General features: G+C 38.6%; 1 protein-coding gene across 2 annotated transcripts in view; it reads left to right on the top strand.

Annotated features, from left to right (window-relative positions):
- The window catches only part of cntn3a.1 (contactin 3a, tandem duplicate 1), a 107,782-nt gene that overhangs the window by 7,519 nt on the left and 79,955 nt on the right, over positions 1 to 20,308 (top strand). For both annotated transcript variants that reach the window (XM_023991132.1, XM_023991131.1), the window contains exons 2-3: positions 11,264 to 11,404; positions 19,162 to 19,294. In XM_023991132.1, coding sequence (XP_023846900.1) covers positions 11,350 to 11,404; positions 19,162 to 19,294 — 188 coding nt within the window. In that variant the 5' untranslated portion in view covers positions 11,264 to 11,349. The remainder of the gene's footprint in view (positions 1 to 11,263; positions 11,405 to 19,161; positions 19,295 to 20,308) is intronic.

The following is a 20,308-nucleotide window of genomic DNA, read 5'->3' as shown; positions in this document are numbered from 1 at the left end:
AGAGAAAACAACGCCATTATCACAACACATAGGTTGTAAATATGCCTTTTTTCTGGTCTGGCTTCCCTTGAGATTTTACCCACACACCACTACTGTTCTGCTTCCAAACTGTCAACATTTGGTATTTTATATCCTCAGGGTTTTAATCACAAAATGCGTCACAATTTCCTAGAGACTTAGCCAGGGCTGTACAGTATGGGAATTAATAGATAGACATTTACCATCATTAGAGAAAACAGAGATGGCTACATGTTCGGTTTCATTAGCCACGGTGTCCTGTGATCGATTATACTCCATGTTGGGATGACACAGGACTGAACCTGTAACAGGGGAAGAGAACATATGAGATGTGCTGTATGATTTCCCTTTGAAGGCTTTTTGCAGGTTATTTATCCTTCACTTGCACAAACTGTGCAGATAAGCTTATTGCAACTGAGTCTTATCACGGCAATGGAACTAAACACTGCAACCTGCGATTAAAATGTTTTGCATCCATTGCATGTTATACAGATACGGTATCCTAACAACCATAGCTATCAAAGGAACTTTCTCAAAGGGTCAGAATAGACATGAGCAGTGACCATTTTGAATTTGATTTAGTCATAGGGTGATTCCACATCACACTAGAACAAAAAAAGAACATGATTTCTTGAATTTTCATGTAATTTCATCCATAGAAGGGTCCTTTGGAGGAAGGATGGATGACATATATTTGACATTTGTATCTTGAAGCATAATTGAGAAATCATTTATTGAAGATGGAATATTGGTGACACTTTGGCCTTACCCAAGCCTCCTTTAAGACTCCATAATGTTTCATTGTTAGGTACTACAAAGCAAATATTTGTGTAATATGAAGGTTTACCGCTTGCTCTGTAATATTTGTAGTATTTTGATTTCAATAAAACTTGTCTTACATTAATTTCTGAATATAAAAAAATATGCGATTTTTGATTTGGCAGTTTTTTCGATATATTGTTCAATATAATATACTTTACAGGCATATCAACCTTCCAGAGTGGGATCTCTGCTACTTTTAGAGTTATGATCCAATTTGCAAAAGCATTACCAACAGAGTGAATGTGAAAATGGATTCAAAATGATTGCCCTCTGCTGGTGATTTGCAGGATGTGCAATGATACAAGTAAATGGAGGGCTGTGATTGGTTACATTGCCAACTATGCCAATTTATCTGTATAAAATGGGAGTTAAGTTTAAAAGATATTCCACTCTGGAACTTGGATATGCACGTAGAGTATAGTATGTTCAACGATAAACAGAAATATTTGCCAAATTAAAATGCATATATTTTCATGTTCATGTTCATATTTTTCTATATTCATAAATGAATGTAAGAAAATTGTAATTTAAATCAATACCACTCATATTACAGAGCAAGCGGTAAAGCTTCATATGACACACATTTTTGCTTTGTAGCACCTACTGATGAAACATTAAAGGATGCCAAAATGTTTCAAATGTTCCAACTTCAATAAAGTATTCTCAAATGATTAATTTACAAATGTCAAATATATGTCCATAATCCTTCCTCTAAAGTATCCTTCTATGGATAAAATGTCATGAAAACCAAAAACAACATGGTCTTTTTTTGTTCTAGTTTTGTGAGGAATCACCCCATAACAAGGCTGTTCAACTCCCCTGAAGGCACACAAGGCCACATACATTCACTGATGGATAGACAGGTCTGTCTGTGGAACAATGAGGAATAAAAAAACAAGTGCCAAAGGCTTAGCCTGGTTTCTTCATAAAAACTTTTTTGGTAGCACTATCAATAATTTAAAAAGACATCAACAAGTTATGACAAAGATGGTATGAATGGGAGTTGAAATATAAAAGCAAGGCAACAATTAGCCCCAAGCCAAGTATAGATATAGAGTGTATACTTCTGTAAGTGTAACATAGAATGTTAAATGGAATGTATTTGTCAAACTTAAAAATGGCTTTAAAGGGATAGTTCACCCAAATTATATGTACCGTACCAGTCAAAAGTTTGGACACACCTTTTCTTTATTTTGACTATTTTCTACATTGTAGAATAATAGTGAAGACATAAAACTATGAAATAACACATATGGAATCATGTAGTAACCAAAAAAGTGTTAAACAAATCAAAATATATTTTATATTTGAGATTCTTCAAAGTAGACACCCTTTGCCTTGATGACAGCTTTGCACACTCTTGGCATTCTCTCAGCCAGCTTCATGAGGCAGTCACCTGGAATGCGTTTCAATTAACAGGTGTGCCTTGTTAAAAGTTAATTTGTGGAATTTCTTCCCTTTTTAATGTGTTTGAGCCAATCAGTTGTGTTGTGACAAGGTATGGGTGGTATACAGGAGATAGCCCTATTTGTTAAAAGACCAAGTCCATATTATGGCAAGAACAGCTCAAATAAGCAAAGAGAAGCAAGAGTCCATCATTATTTTAAGACATGAAGGTCAGTCAATCCGGACAATTTCTTCTAGTGCAGTCGCAAAAACCATCAAGCGCTATGAGGAAACTGGCTCTCATGAGGACCGACACAGAAAAAGAAGACCTAGAGTTACCTCTGCTGCAGATGATAAGTTCATTAGAGTTAACTGCACCTCAGATTGCAGCCCAAATAAATGCTTCACAGAGTTCAAGTAACAGACACATCTCAACATCAACTGTTCAGACGAGACTGCATTAATCTTGCCTTCATGGTCGAATTGCTGCAAAGAAACCACTACTAAAGGATACCAATAATAAGAAGAGACTTGCTTGGGCCGAGAAACACGAGCAATGGACATTAGACTGGTGGAAATCTGTCCTTTAGTCTGATGAGTCCGAATTTTAGATTTTTGGTTCCAACCGCCGTTGTTTTGTGAGATGCAGAGTAGGTGAACGGATGATCTCCGCATGTGTGGTTCCCACGGTGAAGCATGGAAGAGGTGTGATGGTATGGGGGTGCTTTGCTGGTGACACTGTCAGTGATTTATTTAGAATTCAAGGCAAACTTAACCAGCATGGCTACCACAGCATTCTACAGCGATACACCATCCCATCTGGTTTGCATTTAGTGGGACTATCATTTGTTTTTCAACAGGACAATGACCCCAAACACACCTCCAGGCTGTGTAAAGGCTATTTGACCAAGGACAGTGATGGAGTGCTGCATCAGATGACCTGGCCTCCACAACCACCCAACATCAACCCAATTGAGATGATTTGGGATGAGTTGGACAGCAGAGTGAAGGGAAAGCAGCCAACAAGTGCTCAGCATATGTGGGGTCTCCTTCAAGACTGTTGGAAAAGCATTCCAGGTGAAGCTGATTGAGAGAATGTCAAGAGTGTGCAAAGCTGTCATCAAGGCAAAGGGTGGCTACTTTGAAGAATTTAAAATATAAAATATATTTTGATTTGTTTAACACCTTTTTGGTTACTACATGATTCCATATGTGTTATTTCATAGTTTTGATGTCTTCACTATTCTTCTACAATGTAAAAAATAGTATAAATAAAGAAAAACCTTTGAATTAGTAAGTGTGTCTGTCACGTCCTGACCATAGAAAGCCTTTATTTTCTATGGTAGAATAGGTCAGGGCGTGACTAGGGGTTTAGTCTAGTTTATATTTTCTATGTGGGGTTCTAGTTTGTTTTTTCTATGTTGGTGTTTTAGTATGATTCCCAATTAGAGGCAGCTGGCTATCGTTGTCTCTAATTGGGGATCATACATGCCCAAGAGGAGGAAGTGTCCTGGACTTGGGAAGAGATTCTGGATGGGAAGGGATCCTGGACTTGGGAAAAAATCCTGGCAGGACAGGATCGCCTTCAAATGGCGGGAGACGCAAGCGGTGAAGGAAGGACAGCGACGACGACAGGGTTCGCGGCCACGACGCAAGCCCAAGAAGCAACCTCAAAATATTTTTGTCAGAGACCGAGGACCGTGTTATGGGATATTGTTTGGAGTTATTGCACTTTGCACCTCTGTAGTCTCGGTTTGTTCGTTTATTGTTTTGTTAATTTTCACTATTAATAAAGCATGTGGAACTCTACATTCGCTGCGCCTTGGTCCATCTCTACAAACGAACGTGACAGTGTTCAAACTTTTGACTGGTACTGTATATACTGTATCCATTGATTATTGAAGAATATAATTAATAAATGCCTCATGAGCTTAGTTCTCTTATACCCCATCAGAACCTAAAATACACATTTTTTATCCATTGTTTGTAAATTATGTAATTGTAAACTAACACTGTATAGCCTCAATACATGGTTAAAACTATAAATTGAATCAAATGGCTGGTCAGTCCTTGCAACCATAGTTCTGTTCATCAAATCAGTGCCAGGGCTTGCCCCTTTAACTCTCTCGCTTTAACACCATTAAATGTCTTAACACCCGCCCTAATGTTTTGGTGCATCTGATCATCAACTACAGTTTATGCAGCAATGTGTTAATATAAACAACCAAATAAAATTGAAGAATGAATCAGGAAATTATAAAGACACCATTTTAGGCCACTGGAGTTATTAATTTGTAAAAATATTCAAGGAGTGCTACAGACACACCAATTCCCAACATCATTTGAGGATGAACATATCCCATGATCAAAAGGCAGTCTTTTATCACTCGCTCTAACCCTTTGTCTAATGTCTCATGTCTAAGGGCTTACTCAGTAATAGAGATCAAGAGATTGCTGTCAAAGGTGTTTCTGATTCCAGCTTTTAAGAATGAGTCAACTCCACTGGACTGATATTTCAGTTCCTACCTTCTGGCAACTCCAGTAGAGTAGTTGTCGATCTGAATATGCTAATGTTGTCCTTTCCGCACATCAAACATTCATGTGGATGACGGAATTTACAAGGATGTTGGTGAACATTTATGCTTTTACAATCATAATAGACAACATGATTTGTCCTTCCATCAAACAGAGAAAACATATTGGCTTTGAAGAGTGTGGTGTCATTATATATTGAGACCTGACAGTTTCAAGGATTTCTTGCACGTGTCAGACACTGTGTTGATTAATTTATCTAGAGTGTTTTCTCACAATTATTCCCTCAAAGGATGAGTATTAATATCCAGTGACTGGGGCACAAGACTTTGTTTGAGGTCTTTGTTTTATTGTTAAAACCCAACAGTTCCTCACAACATTTGCATCGTAATGACTGCCTGATAAATTAGAACTAAGATGACACACTAAACCCAATCTCCATAATGAGATTTATGGTGAAAGTGCCGTCCTCAATGTTTTAGCATGTGCAGAATGGGTGCAGTGCTGGGGAATGTGTCAAAGATACAGTTGATTTATTCAAATATGCATCAGTATGCTTTGCGTTGCCTTAAAGGCACACAAAGATAAGAGCCATGCAGAAAACAGAGAAACTGTGAAAATAACCCCCTGTCTATTACTGGCTGCTCAGCCATCGCACCATCTTTAAAAAAAAAAAATGTTTTACTTTCCCTCTCTAAAGAATATTTCTGAATGCTTGTTGAATAGCCAAATATATGTATTTTCTTTTCCTCATTAAAGGCACAATCTAGAATACTTCCTGTTGACCATTTTGTCAATGGTCATTTAAATGAATGCCGCATGAGTAACCTCTCAAGCTGACCACTTTGCAAGGATTTTGCACCTATATGGCTACTGTATGTCCGGATAAAAGTCAATATAGGGCCATGGACAAATAGAATAGGAAAACCTTATATTCAGAGAAAGCTAGGGAGCTATAAAATACAATGGACTGGTCCATATTTGTGTGACTTACACAATTGGCACCCCACATGGTCAAAAACAACATAAAATACAGCTGCAAGTATTGTACTAATGAAACAGGGTGCTGGCTTTTGAGCAGGCTGAAGAGACGGTTGCATGGAACATTCTATATGGACCCATGAACACCACTATGTGAAGTTCATAGCAGCATATCAAATTAGGAGTCTATATTTTTAGCAAATGATGGCATAGATACATTTTTCAACCATTTGAAAAACAGATGGAAACAGATTGAAACAGATGGGAAAGGGGTCTTAGAAAAAGTCTTAAAAGGTATCAGAAATAAATCAAAACACAATGTAAATGTTTCAACCATGCCAACTAATATCAACACTTATATTTCGTTTTTTTTTTTTTTAACCTTCTGTAAGTCTAAGAAATATTGCCTTGTGTATTGTAATTCCCTAAACAAAATCCCACATATCTTTAAGATATTTTCTATGAGATATTTTCTATTTCCTCATGAGGAGAGAGGATAATTAAAGTTCACTGAAGTAACAAGTAATGGTAGACCTGCCAATTGCTTATAGTGATTTTACTGATGTCCAATTTGTTTATCAATTATTAAGTGCTTAAAACCTGGTAACAATTGGTAACGGAATTACCCCCAAAAAAATCTGTAACGGAATTACTGCAAGTGAATTGGCTACAATGGTATATCATAATAGTCACAAACCACAGTTGGGTCACCTGCTACTGGTCTGCCTTTCACTGGCATACTGCTATGTTCAGCATGTCTGTTTTCTTTGTTTTTGTGTTGTCTGATGGTCAAACCAAGAGTAATAAGTGTCTGGACATCCCCTCCCTCTCTTTCTCTCTCTCTGTCTCTCTCTCTCTTTCTCTCTCTCTCTCTCCCTCTCTGTCTCTCTCCCTCTCTCTGCCTCTCCTCTCTCTCTCTCTCTGTCTCTCTCTCTCTCTCTCTCTCTCTCTCTCTCTCTCTCTTCTCTTCTCTCTCTCTCTCTCTCTCTCTCTCTCTCTCTCTCTCTCTCTCTCTCTCTCTCTCTCTCTGCTCCCCTCTCTCTCTCTCTCTCTCTCTCTCTCTCTCTCTCTCTCTCTCTCTCTCTCTCTCACACACACTGTCCAGTTAATGTCACCTCTCCCAGTTCTCACTAACACCTTCCCATGAGCCTCCTCTTTTTCCGGGTCCATCTGTGGACGTTAACTTCAATGCCAGGGTGGACTGACCAAATTTCAACTACTTTCAACGTCCATGTAACCAGCATCCTCACGCACTGAGCACCGACCGACACCAGACGTCCAAATCTGAACCTATCATAGATGTATGTTTCACAAGTTTGGATATCACAGTACAGAGAATAGAGCACAGTAGAATACAGTATATTACAATACACTAGTACAGTACAATACAATAAAGCAAAGTAGAGTATTGTACAGTATAGTAAAGTATATTATATTGTAGTGTACTATACTGAACTATACTCTTCTTTACTGCACTGAACTCTACTCAACTGTACTCTACTGTACTCTACTCCACTGTACTGAACTCTACCCTACTCTGCTCTGCTTTATTGTACTGCACTGTGCTCTGCTGTACTGCGCTGTGATGTCCAAACTTTTGAAACACGAGAATTACTTTTGTATCCATAATTATGCATTTCTGTAAAACAAAAGATAAAATAGTTAATCAATAACATTATTACACCACTACAAAGCTACAATACAAAATGTATAATACCGCCATACACCAATATTACAATGCACGTGTGTATAGAGTGCGTGTGCTAGCGTTTTTGTGCGTATGTGTGTGTCCGTACCTGTGTGTGTCTCTTCACAGTCCCCGCTGTTCCATAAGGTGTATTTTGATCTGTTTTTTAAATCTGATTCTACTGCTTGCATCAGTTACCTGATGTGGAATAGAGTTCCATGTAGCCATGGCTTTATGTAGTACTGTGCGCCTCCCATAGTCTGTTCTTCACTTGGAGATTGTGAAGAGACCTCTGGTGGCATGTCTTGTGGGGTATGCATGGGTGTCCAAGCTGTGTGCTAGTAGTTTAAACAGACAGCTCGGTGCATTCGGCTTGTCAACATTTCTTACAAAAACATGTCAGGGCTATAGTTGAACTGAACCACAGACTCCAGGTTGTGGCCTCAAATAAAATACATGCTTTGTAAACAAAAGGTGTCGGGCCCTTCCCAACAATGCAGAGAGAAAAAATAAATAAAGGGATAATTCAGTGATTTTAAATATTTAGATATTTGTTTTGTTACCTTAAAAACAGTCTATGGCCATTGCAAACAAATGCTAATATTAGCATTTTTCAGACCACTTCCTGTATGTAGTCACTCCTTGTTCACAGCTATGGGTGCCAAGTGCTAACACTCCCCTGTTTAGCATGTTTTAAAATGTCATACCCAAACATATAACATGCTGAGAAAGGGAGATTGACTTACATGGAGTTTTAGTCCAAACATACTTTTAGCGTTATTGGCATGCAGCTAGTTTCACAAATTATTGCAGTCACTCCTCACTGATTTCAAGGGAAGGAAACAAATATCTAAATATGTAAAATCGCTGAACTATCCATATAAGATTCCAAATTAATAGACAGAATAAATAAGATTCCCCCTTTCCATTTGATTCATTTCTCGCTTCAACTGCCAATCAACCAAATCATACACGCTACATTTAATGCCAAGTTCAGTCAAAAACTTGATTTTCCTGTGTTTTATATGTATTTCCACAATATGAAGTTGGAATAATACTGTGAAATTGTGAAAATGATGATGCCCTTTTAGTGTAAGACCTGTTTGAAAAGACCATCTGGTGAGATGGAGTTTTGGCAGCCTGTTGACATCACCAGGTGGTAAATTGAGTTAATTGACCAATAAGAAAGAGAGTTCCAAACCTCTTTGCCAATAACAGCTATTTTTCAGTTTTCCTTTCCCAATCAGACCACTCCCAGACAGCCCCAGCTACATTCTTGTTTGAGAAATTGCTCTTTGCTAAGAAGCTATTTTGTTTCTTTTTGACCATTTTAATTTTAAAAAATCACATTAAGGTACTTCACTGTTACCCAGAAATGATTTGATATTGAGGCAAAAATGGCTGCATTGGACCTTTAATATAATTGATTGACTTCTAAATTAGAAATGATCACATTGTGCCAATGCAATTACCTCAATGCTACAATCAGCCTGTTCTTACCTGAGATATATTATCAATATCCATAGATCCATAGAAACATATACCACCATCAGTTAGTTGTACACTGGTTCATATTATTATATTGCAACTTTATTTGTGACTTAATTTGAGGAGAAGGACATGAAATTCAATTGCCAGTGAATGAGAATGGTTCTCACCATGGACAGTCAGCTCTTCATGTCAGAAATGCATAATCCTTCCAGCTCAGAACTCAAAGTGCTAGGATGGTGGTTTATTATATTTGTCATGTTTCATTTGAAGAGTATCCTGATTATACAAAGAACATCGGCCTACATCTACTGTAAACATGCATTATAATTATTTTGGCACAAGCAATTTGTTCGCATTTTGCTAAGATAGATAAATGACTGTGTGTGAATGAAACTACAGTATGTTATGGTACAAAATACACATCAAATACACTCCCCTCCTTATGTATTTGGACAGTGAAGCAAACATTTTAAGTTTGCCCTATACTCCAACATTTTGGATTTCAGATCAAATCGTAAACAGTACAGAATGCCACCTTTTTTTGAGGGTATATGCATGCATATCTGTTTTACTGTTTAGAAATGAAAGCACTTTATATATCCCCCCATTTGAAGTATTCATAAGATATGGACAAATTCACTTATAGTGCATTAAAGTAGTCAAAGGTTTAGTACTTGGTCCCATATTCCTAGCACCCAATAACTACATCAAGCTTGTGACTCTACAAACTCGTTGGATGCATTTGCAGTTTGTTTTGGTTGTGTTTTGGTTGTTTTTCCCAATATAAACTGAATGGTGAACGATGACTTTAGTAATTTTCTTTCCAAGTGAGTAGATACATTTCTGAACATTTCTAAATTAATCTTGATAATGCAATGATTAAGAAAAATCATGAATGAATCATGAATAATCATGAGTGAGAAAGTTACAGAGGCTACAATTAAACATGCTAACCTCTCTCACCATTAACAATAACAGAGGAGGTTAGCATTTTACGGGGGTATGATCTTTGTTGTTCTGTAACTTTCTCACTCATCATCATTCACGATTAATTCATGCTTACCCATAATCACTGTAGCATCCGCACCAGAGCATCAGCTCCAAGACAGCTTCTACCCCCAAGTCATAAGATTGATAAATTGTTAATCAAATGGTTACCCGGACTATCTGCATTGACCCTATGTTGCACTGACTCTGACACACACATGCACACACAAACACATGTACACACACATACACTACATAAGCACACACACGTTACACACACACGCATTCTGATGCCACACAATCACACACACATACACACACTTTCACACTCATCATATGCTGCTGCTACTCTGTTCTTTATTTTACTCTAATTATCATCTATCCTGATGCCTAGTCACTTTACCCTGCCTTCATGTACATATCTACCTCAAATACCTTGTACCCCTGAACATTGATCTGGTGCTGGTACTCCCTATATATAGCTTCATTGCTTTGTATTTTATTCCTCTTGTGTTATTATTATTATTACTACCTCTGTAAGTGTTTCACGGTAAAGTCTACACCTGTTGTATTCATTGCATGTGACGAATCAAATGGTATTTTATTTGACAATAAAAGTGACCAAAGAATTACACAGTACATTCACCATTAATTTCCTATTGGGCAAAACAGAATCCGGAACCCAACCAAAACAAACTGTAAATGCATCCACATTTTTTGTCACAAGCTTGATGTAGTCATTGTATGCAACGATTATGGGACAAAATACTAAACTTTTGACCTCTTTAATAACCTACACTGTATTAGTGAATAATTATGACTCTCTCAAATGGCGGGACTAGGAACATAAAGTGCTTTCATTTCTAAACAGATACAGTAGGTGTGAAAATACACTCAAGTAAAAGGTGACATTCTATACTCTTACCTCATGTGAAATGTTTGGTCTCAAATTCAAAATACTGGAGCATGAAGCCAAATTCAACATTTTAGCTTCATTGTCCAAGACATACGTAGGGGAGTGTACTTCCAATATAGCCATTTATTTTGGCATGGGAAGCACACAAACACAGACTGGGGTCTATTAAACCATTTCAAGCCCTGGACAATGTCGAGCGCCAATGCTTAACAAGTTTTGAAAACCGGTTTATGACTTTCCAGATGGAATAGATTTTCATCTTCCTCTTGTCTTTTCTGTCTTGGGAGTGGTTGCCTGGGGAACGTAGACAATTACTGTCCCCGTGATATAAAACACTGTGACTAGCCAGTGGCCACTGATTCTGAATGTCTAATGTCCTCTCTCTCTCTCTTTCTCTCTCCCTCTCGCTTTCCTCCCCTCTATTCTTTTCGTGCCGACCAAAGGCCAGAAAAGGTGCCGGAAAGGACAAAGCCAGGATTCTGCACACCTGTTGTTGGATGTGAGCCTATATTAACCTGAGACAGTTAAAATGGAGTTGCTATGGAAACTGATGATGCTGCTATCATTTGCGGAGTTCCTTGCAGGTAAGCGCCTTAAGAAATGATTCTTTAGCCTTGCCAATGATGTTGCTTGGAAGTTGTCATCCTTTTTTTTCGCAATCATCAAGGGCATGGAGCATTGACATTGGGAACATGTGGCATTAGTATGTTATAGGACAGGTAATGCAAAGCTTTCATGCAGTGCCCAGACATCATCCTCCATTCACCGTTCTGACCTGAAGACACATTTAAAGTCCTTAAGATGTGGATAATGGATACCATTCTTTATTCTTTATGTTAATCCTGGTTGGGGAGAAAAAACCCATTGAAAAGCGAGGTTGTGAGTCTAAAAGAAAGTCTCATCTAGCGCTTGAGTGCGCAGTCATTCATTTAAAGTACAGCTCGATTGGTACCCTAATTGAGGCTACGCTGGTAGTACAAGAGTCCTGCTATTGATCTTGTTTTAACGAGGCTATGAAGCGGCTTAATTTCTCTCACTTACAAAATGGCAGGGTCAAACGCTATAGCTTTGTAGCTGTCAGTATTTGATACTGACTGCCAGATGAATATAGATTAAATTGCTGGATGATTATCCAACATCTTTGGTCGTTTCAAGAGAGAATAAGACTGTCAACCTCCTCCACCCCCACCCTCACCTTCACAGCTGGAATTTAGAGCAATTAGAATATGCTGGTAAAGCTATAGTCAGGGATTTGGAAAGCTGTTCAATTGTGTTTTTTGTTTGACATTATTTTGTTTTTCAAATCCCGGAATATAGTTTTAAAGAGCTTAGCAGCATTGCGCACATGTTCTTACACGGCAATTAGCGCCACTCATCACAATATCCAGTGCACTTCAGTGGTTGCCTAATGAGACAGTGACTCACCTTGGGATTAGTCATTTCACTATTAGACTGTATCACATATGCCCTGGTTTAGGATGTAAACATATAGGTAGGCTCTCATTTATCAAACATTTATAGAAATAAGTGTAGATTTAAGCTGTTAGTGGCAGTGCGCAAAGTTCTGATTTATGAAAGTTTCACATTTGATTTATGGGTGGCAGGTAGCCTAGCGATTAGGAGCGTTAGGACGACTAGGTGGAAAATCTGTCGATGTGCCCTTGAGCAAAGCACTTAACCCTAATTGCTCCTGTAAGTCGCTCTGGATAAGAGCGTCTGCTAAATGACTAAAATGTCTGAGCGTGAATTAGTTAACTGATCTGACTTGACTGTTTGTGTGCATGTGACCTGTAATTAACATGAAACCACAGAATTAATGAATCTGATTGGCTAGAAGGGCATTTTAGAAATGATTAGGGGGTTGAATATAATCATCAAGATGATATTCAAGGAACACAGAATCAGGATAATAAGATATAATATTATAGCTTGTAAAGTAGACTGTATGGTTGGGAATAAAGCTAGCGTAGCTTTATTATTCAGAGAGGTCTATTTCAACTGTGCTCTGTGTTTCAGAGGAGCACAGAATGAGTGAGTAAGGTGGGTAAGGTGGGTAAGTGCAAAGTTTTAGTATTCCAAGAGAGACTTGATAAGCATTTTAATATTCAAGGTCATATGCCCTATTGAGCACAGGAACACAGTGTGAGAGAGTGAGCCAGGTACTGCAATGTAGCGCCCACAACATTAACTCCACAGATTTAAATACATTGAATGCAGCCCAATTGAGCGTGTCCCTTCTCATAAATACCGAGGCATTTGGATCGATATAAGTTGTCTTTTAAAACGCACATTTCAGAAAACCCTTCAATTGGACCCCAAGTGCCTTTCCCGCAGTTCAGAGTATTGGTAAATGACCTCTTCTCTGAGGAATGTGCGTGTTTTTTATTATTGTGTTTGGGTATTTTTGTGTTTTTTGTACTCCTGCCTTTGAAGTAATTGTGTCACTAACTCCTTGTTATGTACTTTGTATTGTTTACTGTTTTGTGAAGCAGGGCTTCATTGCACAAGAGACATTGGTCTCAATGGGACTTTCCTGCCTAAATAAAGGTTAAATATATTTCACAGCAGCTTAGATTGTACATTGATTCTCTACACTATAGATTGCGTGTTTTGTCACATAAACTGAAATTAGGTGAACATGAGAGAACTTTAGCAATCAGGTAATGGCGAAGCGATTTCTAAATATTGTGCTTTTAAGGCCGCTCTAATAATTACAACAATACTCACAATACTCAAATAGTCACAACAATACCCAGAATACTCACATAGTCACAACAATACTCACAATGGCACCTTAACTACTCACCCATATGACTGTTAAGAGTTGTTAAGTTTGTCATTGTTCACTGTCACTATAGCATGGTGCTCTAGTATTGCACACCTCTCCTGATTACAATGGTATTTGTTTTCTTTCAAATACTTTGAACTTGATTGAGCGTGCTTGCCTGGAGCAATGGAACCAATGGAATAGTACCATAAGTGTAAACTTCACCCATCTGGCACTCCAGACAGGCTCAATCATACACAAAAGTATTTTTTACTATTTAAATTCAGGTCTGTAATGCACACTGGGATTTGACCATGGCCACGTGGTGTGTAGTCCTGGGTCATGTTCAGTAGGGAATGCAAAATAAAATAATTATCCCTACTGAACACATCCCTTTTGTTTAGTCCATAGCTGATGAGGAAGTCAGCTTTCCTCCCACCCTGTTGTACAACACTTTTCCATCGGTCCTCATCCAACTTTTATTTCCTATAAAGCAACAATTTATTTCAGATTTTTCTTAGACCATTTATCAAGCAAAGGCAAGGAATCCATAAAACTATATTCTCTGCTGTCAAACCCCAAAATTAAATCCCCAAATAGTATAATCATGCATCCTTGGAGTATGGTTGGACATATACAGTAATAAACAATGATAAATGTTACTATTAGGATAGACCACGGCAACTCATATATGACAAATAACCCTCTTAGCAAAGTAGGGGTTGAAAAGGTAGGGTTATTACAGTAATTAGATGACAAATGGCATTTTCAGCAGCAATATGTTTTGACTTTATATAGACATTTAATGGAGCAAATCAACAACGCTTTAAATTGTCATTCCTTGTGCGGAGATGGATTTGATCAATGTTTTCTTTCTCCCAAACAACATAGTATTAAGTATTGATAGCATATTCCCAGAATATAATTTACTTCCTATTACATACTGTATATGGGCCCTATTTCCTTTTATTAAATTCAGTATGGCGTGCGTGAGTGATTTGGATATCAATGTGAAAATGCAATCACACGTGACAAGCATGAAAACACATGATATCTGTCATTCCATCCACATGATATCTGTCATTCCATCCAGATGATATCTGTCATTCCATCCAGATGATTACAGTATCTGTTATTCCCCCGACATGATATCTTCATTCCATCCACATGATATCTGTCATTCCATCCAGATGATATCTGTCATTCCATCCAGATGATACAGTATCTGTTATTCCCCCACATGATATCTGTCATTCCATCCACATGATATCTGTCATTCCATCCAGATGATATCTGTCATTCCATCCACATGATATCTGTCATTCCATCCAGATGATACAGTATCTGTTATTCCCCCACATGATATCTGTCATTCCATCCACATGATATCTGTCATTCCATCCACATGATATCTGTCATTCCATCCACATGATATCTGTCATTCCATCCAGATGATATCTGTCATTCCATCCAGATGATATCTGTCATTCCATCCAGATGATATCTGTCATTTCATCCAGATGATATCTGTCATTCCATCCAGATGATACAGTATCTGTTATTCCCCCCACATGACATCTTCTATTCCTTCCACTTGTTAGCCAAAGTTAATATCATAATTAAGTGATTATTTTGTTGTTTGTGTGAAGGCCTCAGGAAATTGGCCCCAAATGTCTCCAGTACAGGTAGACTGCCCTGAACCTCTAATTCGTACATCCCACCCCAACCTTCCTACATCCTCAGAATAACATTTGGAACCCCTCAATGAGAGACATTTAGGGTGAATCTTATCTGTCGGGACAGAGGGAAGAGATGCTTTAAAAAGCAAGATTGGCTTTTTTATTTGATGCATAAAACCCAAAGCTGAAGCGAATGGATTGGGGACCTCACAAACGACCAATACCTCCCCCACAGTCGACTTCCCATGTGGCTGTTTATTCATGCTGAGGTAAGCTCACTGAATTCATTTGCTGTCAGCCCGTATTGAATTTGAGATTAGTTTATATTTCAGCCCTCCAAAGCACCCTTTTGCTCTCCCCCTGTGCTGATGCCGGTCTTGTGTAGTCTCTGGCCCTCAGCCCCGCCACATATCATCATCTTGCAGCAGGTGAGAGAAATGAGGGATGCTAGCTTTAAAAAGATAAAGTTTCGTAATGACCTCTGTCTCTGTCTAGGGACATTGTGCAGTAAACTTCCCGTAAGTATTTTGAGCCCGTCTACCTTTAAAAATGCAGTGTAACTTCCTTTTAGAGAATGACCGGTTTTAGCTCCTAAATAGTATTCTTATTTCTCAAAATCCCCCAAAAACGTTATCCATGTCAAACAACACTAGAACACAGCACTTTTAACTTTTTGTTTTTCTTTGTTACCAGAAAGCAAGATTGAAATTATTCCTACCTCCCTACTGCGTTACTACATAAATTCCCGTTGGGCAACGGGGAAGTTTCACAGAGTTTGCATCACTTTGGACTAACCCCCCAGGCACAGCCCCGAGAACTCAATCCCATCCCATCTCATTATCCCACAGTTATTCTTCAGAACGGTTGCCATGGCGTTGCCAAAGATCAGCTCGGTTCAGCTTGGGCATACCTGTTAAGACTCATATTAGTTACGCTGATTAATTTCCCATTTAAATGAATAGAAATTGAGTTAACTTTACACTCTGAAACCACTTTGGGATTGATTAAGAGAACAGGATAAGCATCAAGGTTATAAGAGGCTGATACTTGCTTTTTTATCGATGGTTCAGTGGGTTTGTTGGTGCCTGCATGTGTTTTTTTTCTTCACTATGAGTAAACTTATGCATGCAATGACGCATACGCAAATATCTAGTTTATAAAAATAAAAAAAGATTAAAAACATTTCAGGGGATAGATAGAAATTTGTAGATAGAATTGCACCCTCTACAAGCACTGTGATTATTATTATTTGCCCCTGTTGGCCATCTATGAACGTTTGAACATCTTGGCCATGTACTGTTATAATCTATACCCGGCACAGCCAGAAGAGGACTGGCCACCCCTCAGAGCCTGGTTCCTCTCTAGGTTTCTTCCTAGGTGTAACGGCAGCCTTCCCTCTCTTCACTAGAAGAGGGGGTGAAACAGGGATCAGACCAACACGCAGCGTAGCCAGTGCTCAACATGTTTAATACGAACGATAAACGTGAACACTTAACAAATACAAAATAATAAATGTGGCAAACCGATACAGTCATAGAAAACCGGTGCATAGAAAACACAGAGACAGGAAACAACCACCCACAAATCCCCAACACAAAACAAGCCACCTATATATGATTCTCAATCAGGGACAACGATTGACAGCTGCCTCTGATTGAGAACCATATTAGGCCGAACACAGAAACAGACAAACTAGACACACAACATAGAATGCCCACCCAGCTCACGTCCTGACCAACACTAAAACAAGCACAACACACAAGAACTATGGTCAGAACGTGACACTAGGTTCCTGCCTTTCTAGGGAGTTTTTCCTAGTCACCGTGCTTCTACATCTGCATTGCTTGCTGTTTGGGGTTTTAGGCTAGGTTTTTGTACAGCATTTTGTGTCATCAGCTGATGTAAGAAGGGCTTTATAAATACATTTGATTGATTGATTGAATTAAAATTCTATCAGATAACAGATAGCATTGCTCCCTTTTTATTATTTTAAGATTTGTATTATATTCCTACCATTCTCTCCCCGATTGGAGGACTTGTGTTAATTGATAACATCTCACGCATGAGTGCCTAGATGAGGGGTCATCCTAATTAGTGATGCAGAGTGCATCTTTTACGTTTTACAGCTACTGTACTCTGAGTGTGTATTCTCTGTGTTTTTTTTTTATCTCTGTCCTCTTGCGGCAACATGTGTGCATCGATTAGCCAAGTCATTTATCAACACGTTCACTCACTCCCTCTGAAGCAAATGTCGATTCATTTCATGATTATGTTCACCGGGGGCTCACATGGTTACGTGTTTGTGTACAGTATGTGTTTGTGCTTGTATGGAGCTCTCTGTAAGAAGTGTCCTCTGGTAATCAATCAACTTCAGCTCTGCTTCAGGGAACAAGGCTTATCTAACAAAGACTATAATTAGGCTGTCTTCCATTTTGTGTAACTTTCTCAAACGTGTTTATCCTTGAGGAGAAGAACAATCGGTGCACACAAGATCCCCGTCAAACAGCCTTCTCTCTCTGAGAGTTATTCTGAGTCCCGGGAATAAACCTGAACACCCTGAGACTGGAATACAGTATCTCTTCCCCACACAAATTACCTAGTGTTCCTACCTTTCTGCTGTTCTGAGAAAATGCAAATGTATCCTCAGAAAGGCAAATGTATTCTCCTTCCTAGAGGAAAAAGACATGTTTATTTCAAAGAAGTGTTGTCTGCCGTAGTCCCACAGGTCATTCCTTTGCTGTTCAGATCCTGTAGATCTTTGCAGCAGTTACATTCACTCAATAGGGCTTTCCTAATGAGCTGCAAAAGAAATGTCATAGTAGAATACGGTAGACGCCCCATTTTCTTTGTTGTGTCAGTGTTAACAGAGCGTTATGCATTAATACATTTATGTAAGAGATGGCATTGAAATATATTTATGTAACTATGGAAAGAATGTCATGTTTTTCCTACATCAAAACAAGTTTTTTTCAAATCATGTTAATTGCACTGTCAAACCCACTCATGGTTTTTAAGAGATTACCGGGGACTGTAGGCTATTTACATTCGTATACTTCACGTTTTAAGGTACAATACAGCCCTGATATACCAAGTACAAAAACTGTTAATCTGCTGTCCTTTATTTAGCAAACTCTCTTTGCCTCAATCTTCTGTAAGGAAATCATTTTTATGAGCTGCTAATTGTGTTGATGCGGGCTAAAACACATAGCTCCATTTCAGTTATTACAGTATTTTTCTCGCGGTGCAGAATTTCATAAAACATGGCAGATGACAACCATGGTCCTTCACATTATTGTTTTCTTTTTGTTTCCAAAAACATTTTCTTCCACATCAACCTAATTTTGCAAGCAAATGCTTTTAGGTTCAAAAGAGACCATCTTACTCCCAAAGTTGTTGTGGCATTTGTTTCAAAACTTTGTTTAATGTGCATCATCCATGAGAGAGATCATTTATATGGGATTAGTGGCATACTGTAGTGGACAAACATGATGCCCTCCATGCAGTGTAGTTTAGAAATGAGTGTCACACCAACTATTGTACGTGGTGGTACAGTTTTGTCAGCAGCTATTCTCTTTTGCTCAGGACCCTACTCAATTCAAACTGGTTTCTGACTTTTCATGCTACGATTGATATGGAACTGTAACAGGTGTGTTTTTTTTTTGTGTTTTTTTCAAGTGCGTGTTTTGATTGATGGGCCATTCCACTTAACTATTCTGTAACCGGTGTCTGTGAAATGGGACAGCAGACAAATAGCTGATGAATAAATGATAATTTAGGTCAAGAATCATAATAACAGGCACTTTTTCAGGCCGATGGGCTACATCAAAGCTTTATTCTCCCCCCCATTCAGACCATCCCAACTTCTAGATAATGTTGTTGTTTCTCCTCCTGGCAGGAAACAACGTCCTGCTGAGGCCTGTGTTCACCAAACAACCAGGCAGTGTGGTGTTTCCCGTCCACCCCACTGAGACCAGCAGAGAGGTGGTGTTCAGCTGTGAGGCCCAGGGACATCCACCTCCCTTCTACAGGTACCAGCTGTCACCGTTCCTTCAAGTTTGGTTTTGGCAGGGTATATACAGTGTACATTTCACTTTTTTTTATCCAGGTTAGTCTTAATGAGATAAATGGAAACATATTTTATGATATCTCACATTTTACCATGGGTTACTTTAACCCTTTACACGATGGGGAATTTGCCTATATGGACAGGGCCAAATTGAAAGATTTTTCAATTAAATAATTTAAGAAGCATGTGCATGTCCATGGTAGCAATTGAAAGAGAACAGTTTGGAGATTTTAGGGAAATTCTAAGAACAAAGATTAGAGCAAAAGCCGTTCACCTGAAACAAGATTGAATTCAAAGATTATACTGTTGATTTTATGTGCATTTGACCTTTACTGTACTTTCCGAATCCATTTGTCAATAACGAAATCTGGAAATAATTTGGATATACACTGAACAAATATATAAACGCAACACGCAACAATTTCAATGTTTTTCCCTAGTCACAGTTCATATAAGGAAATCAGTCAATCGAAATAAATTATATAATCTATGCATTTCACATGACTGGGAATAAAGATATGCATCTGTTGGTCACCTTTAAAAAAGCTAGGGGTGTGGATCAGAAAACCAGTCAGTATCTGGTGTGACCACCAGATACCGCCTCATGTAGCGAGAAACATCTCATTTGCATTGTGTTGATCAGGCTGTTTATTTTGGCCTGTTGATCCACTCCTATTCAATGGCTGTGTGAAGTTGCTGGATATTGGCGGGAACTGGACCACGCTGTCGTACACGTCGATCTTCCCAAACATGCTCAATGGGTGACATGTCTGGTGAGTATACAGGCCATGGAATAACTGGGACATTTTCAGTTTCGAGGAAGTGTGGACAGATCCTTGCGACATGGAGCCGTGCATTATCATGCTGAAACATGAGGTGATGGTGGTGGATGAATGGCAAAAAAATGGGCTTCAGGATCTCGTCACGGTATCTCTGTGCATTCAAATTGCCATCGATAAAATGCCATTGTGTTCAC

Source organism: Salvelinus sp. IW2-2015, linkage group LG7 (assembly GCF_002910315.2).
Source record: "Salvelinus sp. IW2-2015 linkage group LG7, ASM291031v2, whole genome shotgun sequence".
Classification (NCBI taxonomy): domain Eukaryota; kingdom Metazoa; phylum Chordata; class Actinopteri; order Salmoniformes; family Salmonidae; genus Salvelinus; species Salvelinus sp. IW2-2015.
This window is presented reverse-complemented; position numbering and strand designations above follow the sequence as displayed.